This window comes from Lotus japonicus, chromosome 3 (genome assembly GCF_012489685.1).
Source record: "Lotus japonicus ecotype B-129 chromosome 3, LjGifu_v1.2".
Lineage (NCBI taxonomy): Eukaryota > Viridiplantae > Streptophyta > Magnoliopsida > Fabales > Fabaceae > Lotus > Lotus japonicus.
In genome coordinates, this window is record NC_080043.1 from 32,952,877 (window position 1) to 32,958,876 (window position 6,000).

Here is a 6,000-nt window from a genome sequence, read left to right on the forward strand (position 1 = left end):
AAGAATGTCAAAAGGTTTCTCAAAGAGTTTTGTAAGAAAATGATGCACGGTTAGGATTAGAAGCAATCAACGGTCAAGATTGATTTTATAATTAATTATTCACAAATTTACATATATGCCCATGAAAAAATATTCACTCATGTGCATTGATTTATTGAATTACTATCTTACCCTCAAAGTTGCAAAAACTCTCTCTTTATATAGTTTATAGATTGTGTGTTTCTTTTATTGTTTTTAGTGTCAAACTCATAGTCTTCGGTTGACGTACAATTTTTCGTCTTACACACTAACTCTTGCCTTTTTCCTTACACCTTTACATTTCTCTCTCTTTTCTTAGTTGGCATCTTTGGGTCTAGAGTCTTCATGCTATGTACACTCCATTTAGGATATGTAGAGAAATATTTCTTTTAATACTAGAAATTCTTGATGAAGAGTTATTAAACATAATGTTAAAAACTCAAAGGTTTCATGTTTTTTTTAACCTCTGAGAAAACATTAGCTCTCTCTCTCTCTCTCTCTCTCTCTCTCTCTCTCCTGGGTTTAAACTAATAACAATTTAAATCTCTAGTATGGATTTGGAGCAAGGAAGTACATCTTTCTATGATTGGAAGTGACACGACCATGTGCTTTTCAAATGTTGGTGATGGTTCCTTCCACTTCCATTTATATTATACAAATGTTGTCACGTATGGTAATTACAATTCTGGTTTTGGTTTCGATTCTTAGGTTTCAAATTTTGCTAATTCTAGGAGGGTGTCTTCTCTTTCCGAATCGTCAAGAAGAGTGGACATTGATTTTTCAGAAATTGAGGCGGAGAAGAATTGCAGGATTTGTCACTTGGGCTTGGAGAGTGATAGTCAAGAGTTTGAAGCTTTCATCACTTTGGGTTGTTCTTGCAAGGATGATTTATCTATTGCTCATAAGAGTTGTGCAGAAACCTGGTTCCACATTAAAGGGGACAGGTGAGGGTAATGTTTTATCATTCTTATTTTGAATTATAGAACTTAATTTTCTGGTAAACTTACATGGGTGAGGAGAATAAACAAAAGTAGACAAGTTTTTTCTTCATTAGAACTTCTCTAGTATATGAAAATTCATGCATATTAGCATTTTACATTCATGGAAAGGGTCTGACTCCTCTAAAGTGAGATTAAGGGTAAAGTAAGTCAGCGCAACAATTGATTGAGTTGTATTATTGATTTTTTAAAGTAGGGTAATCACCAACAGTTGTGATGACTTATTTTACCTTATCAAGTGACCACCTCGCTTTAGAGGATCAATCCCCTTTGAAATATATAAGAGCAATGAGATTTCTTGTAATTTTGACCCTTTATATAAATATAATAATTTTCTAATATTACTCCCTATTGTTTTAGTAAAGTCTCAAGTTAGATCTCTAGAGCTACACCGATTATCGTACTAGTCCTCTAAATATTTTACCAATTCCATCTCTTAAAGATTTGAAGTTCCCAAAATTAGTCTTTTAATCTTTTAAAACAAAATAGCTATTCAAAGATCTAAAATTTATCGTATTCAACTTTATGGAACACTATAATAGTGGTAAAAAATTGTGAATTTGATCACAAATTAAATGTTATGAGACTAATTTTGGCAATAAGGAACTTGAAGTAATGTAGGGACATTCTAGATTGTTTCAGAACTAATTTGATGATCAATTTTATAAAGGTATAAAATAGTGATCTATATATATAAACTTAGAGGACTGATATAAGAAACTTATCTTATTATTATTGTTGTTGTTATTGGTTTTTCAGACAATATTTCTACAAATTTGTTTATTAGTGAAAAATAATGCATGATGTTTTATTTATTAGTTTTTAAATCGGTACACAGATATCTTAAATAATAACATACGTTATCAAATTAGAATTAAGTTTTTAAATCAATATATAGTTAAAAGAGATGGAGGAAAATGATTTTTACAGAAGGAAGGGAGAGATTTTAATTAGATATTTTATTTTGTTAAGAGGATGATGAGGGTAAAAAAATTCTTGTGTAATTCACAAAGATTACTAAAATATTTTAAACTCATTATTTTTTCTACTTTGGTATGTCCTTAAACTTACCTCCTCTATTATGACTTTTTTTCTATTAGGACTTGATACAAACAATATGTAAAGATGATATCAATAATTAGTAGTTGGTTCTCTTTTTCATACTTTCTTTGAAGCATTAATATGATAATATTTTTAATGGTTGTTTGAATTGTATAATTTTGTGTCAGTTGGGGTTTGGGAGACAAGTATTAAAAGCAAGATCTTGATGAGTAGTGACATAGTCAAATTTCAACCTTAGAGGGCGAGTACCAAAATGAGAATTATTGCAAGGATAGAGAAAGAGACAAAAACCAGCATCTCACCTTATTATTATTGTTGTTATTGGTCTATTTTGTGAAAAAATTATGCTTAGAGGAAAGAAGAAAAAACATAGTCTTCTGCCTCAGCTCACGAGGCACTAGCCCAAAAACACTAGTCCCAATAGGCCGACCTTGCTTGTACAAGCACCATAACATTATTATCAAACTTGACCTTTGTTATTCTTGACTCAATCTTTATTACATCAAAGAACAACAATTTCATTAACTAGGAAAAGGAATGAACCTAAGAAGTTATTAACATTAGCTAGAATCTACTATTTCTACAACTAGGAAAATGCTTAGGAAGAGACAAATGCAAACATATTGTTCTCAGGAATTAGAACAAAATTACTTTGTTGCCTACATATGAAAGAAACGCACCAAGGTTATCAACCTACATCACAAAATACAAACCCTCATATTAGAATTTATACAAAAACTTGCAAAATATTGGGACAGGGGAGGCAGGGCCCATGTTGGTCACCCTGCATCTGCTTATGTTTGATGAGATTTATCAGAACTGCTAATTTAATTTCTAATGCTCTTGTTTAATTTCACGAGTTTAAGATTTTCTAGTATGTTCTCTTATTTATTTAAATTGCAATAGGACTTGTGAAATTTGTCACTCTATTGCACAAAATGTTCATGGAACAGAGGAGATACCGCAACCTTCAAGTCCTACTGAAGCATCAAGCCATGCTCGTTCAGAAGAAGCTCAAAGATTTTGTCATGACCGTCACGTCTTCTTTTGTCTACTCGCCTTTTTAATCTTTATTTTTGTCATTTCAGTGTTTTTTAACTTCATTTGGCCTTCATCATAATTTTTTAGGGCATGTTTTATTTTAGAATTTGAAAAAATTGAACTTTAATTAAAGGATCTAAAAGATAAAAAAATAAATAAGTATTGTTTAGTTGTAAATGGCGTCCTTATGATATAATTTTGACAACCTCCACCAAAAGTGAGTAGCATTTTTTTTTTCCGGGTAGTCTTTCTATGTTATTTAATATTTAGGTATGACAATGTGTTTTATTTAAACAATACTTTCTATAAGGAAGAAACAAGTTTTCTTAGTCTTTTTTTTTGTGAGCAACAGAATTTAAAGACAAGAAAAGAGCAAACTAAGTAGAATCAGCAGAACAACGCCGATTCAAAGCAAGTAAATGATTTAACTCAGCTAAAGGCAAGGACTAATTCCAGAAAGAGATCTGAAACGGCAACCCCAAGGGACTTTCTTAGTCTTAACTTAAGCATGTATTTTTTTTTTGAAAATAACCTAAGCATATAACTTCAAGGTTAATATGACATTTTTGTTTTTAATATGATTTAAAGGTTTGTGTATCGTTAGTATAAAGTCATCCAATTGCCACAATGTCATCCAATTAAAATGAAACTTACTATTCTTTTTACATGGCATGATATGATTGATTGTCAGTGTAAAATTGTTTTGCACTAATAGTGCATATATGGGTGTTTGCGGTTCAGTTTGGACCGGTTTTATATGAAACCAAAATCTGATCCAATCAAAATTTATTGGTTCGGTTTTGATCGATTGTTAGCAAAAAAGTTTCCAAAACCGAACCGAACCAAACCAATGATGAACGGTTTGGATCAGTTCAATTCATCGGTTTCACAACTTCTTTTATTTGTCAATATCAATTACACAACTTTAAATATATAGCAATCAATATGATTCACAACTTGACAATGCATAAAAATGGCAAATCAATAACTCAATCATAGCTTAATCAATAATTCATAATCCATAATCAACAAATTAAGTATTTAACAATGTATACATGCTTAATGTAGTGTTTAATATTGAAATTCAGGTTCCCTCAGGACAAATGTCCTACGCGATGCTGGGACAATAAGTTCGACAATCGACTAACAGTAATATCAGTAAATAAAACACATGTAAACCAGACACAAGAATTGTTAACCCAGTTCAGTGAAAAACTTCACCTACGTATGGAGGGTTTGCACCCAAAGAAAGGAAATCCTCTATCTCAAGATTCAGGAATTACAGACACTCATGAACACCACAATTCATAGTTCACTTCCTAATCTACCCACTGTATTTCTGCTTAGTATTTCAACCTAAGTATGAGAGCCCCTCTCACTTTCTCTCAATCACTGCCACAATGATTAGTAATAAACAATCAACACTCATAGTTTGAAGAATCAAACAACATAGATCACTACTTTGCTTTATAGAACTAGGGAGCAAAGTATGATCACAAATAACAAGGACAAAGAACGATGAACAATCCTAAAACACTTGATCTCTCTATTTGCTTCGGTGGTCTTCAAGATTTAGGTATTCATCATTTTATACACTTCAGTAGCGGTAGCATAGGCACTAGGGTTTGCTTGGACTGAAGTAACAGATTGCAACAACCAAACAAATCAAAACTGAATCTCCAAGATATTGTTGCGTTTTTCCCAAGTAAAGATAGAAACAAATCTTTTAACAAAGATTGTTTCAACAAATAACAACTCACAATCAAAACCCTTCTGGTACAGCTACTTGATCCTCAAGTAACTACAAAAACATATCTTCATAAAATCTTCAGGACCCACAATCACGTTTCAAGCAGAGGACTGATGTCCTAGCAACACAAAGTCAGATGCCACGGCATCGGCTTCGACATCCGGTTGTTTATGACAAAATGCAAGATAACAAAGTAACAACAAATATTAGTACCATTACAAATTAATAATAGAAAACAAAAACATAATAAGTCTAACCAACATAAAAATATAATAAGTCTAACATAAACAATATCTATTCAAAACATTTCTTAAATAAATATATATACATATATGTATTTTAAAATATTTTATAAATAAATATATATCATTGGTTCGGTTCATCAGTTTATTAAATTTTTATTTTTCAAACCGTGAACCGAACTAATCTTCATTGGTTTTTATCGGTTTTTAATCGAATAACAAAAAAAAACCAATTTAATTATTGTGGTTTGGTTCGGTTCGTCGATTTCATCGGATCGATCCAATCCGATGAACACCCCTAAGTGCATAGTTGAACGATTCAATTTGTTACGTATTTTGATGATTCTCATATTTTTAATTTATACTCTTTATTATACAATTATATTTTGGTTGATTGTTGAACAACTACAGTTTTAAAAGGTCAATAGTAAAGTAGAAACTCTTTAAATTAATAATGTCATGCCCATAGAAATTTATTAATTTAGAGAGTTATTAATTTATCGATAAATTAATAATTATTAATTTAAAGAGTTTTTAAGTAATTATACTGTACATACCAAACAAAAAGGCAAATTAGTCTATGCCTCTTAGAACTACGTTGCAGCGAATCTTGGGACTCAACGTAAATTAGTAACTACTGTGTTCATATGCATTGGAAATCGATAATGACTTTTGAAGTCCAGTAAATGTAAACAAGAGGGACAAATGTTAGAGATGAACTCCAAATAGACTTGAACTTTAAAGGAGAACAGACAACTATTGAATCATATTTCAATAGAGTGTAATATATTTTTTTCAGTTTCTATGAATTATTAATTTATGATTTTCTTGGGACCGAAAATTATAAAGGGATCTCCCGAAAAAATATTATCTTATTATTTTATCGAGT

General features: G+C 30.9%; 1 protein-coding gene across 1 annotated transcript; it reads left to right on the forward strand.

Moving 5' to 3' along the window:
• Positions 1 to 357: 357 nt before the first annotated feature.
• Positions 358 to 3,248, forward strand: LOC130749736 (uncharacterized). The gene is made up of 3 exons (XM_057603109.1): positions 358 to 636; positions 727 to 962; positions 2,985 to 3,248. The coding sequence occupies exons 1-3, from the start codon at positions 601 to 603 to the stop codon at positions 3,196 to 3,198; spliced, it is 486 nt and encodes a 161-aa protein (XP_057459092.1). The 5' UTR covers positions 358 to 600; the 3' UTR covers positions 3,199 to 3,248.
• Positions 3,249 to 6,000: the final 2,752 nt, after the last annotated feature.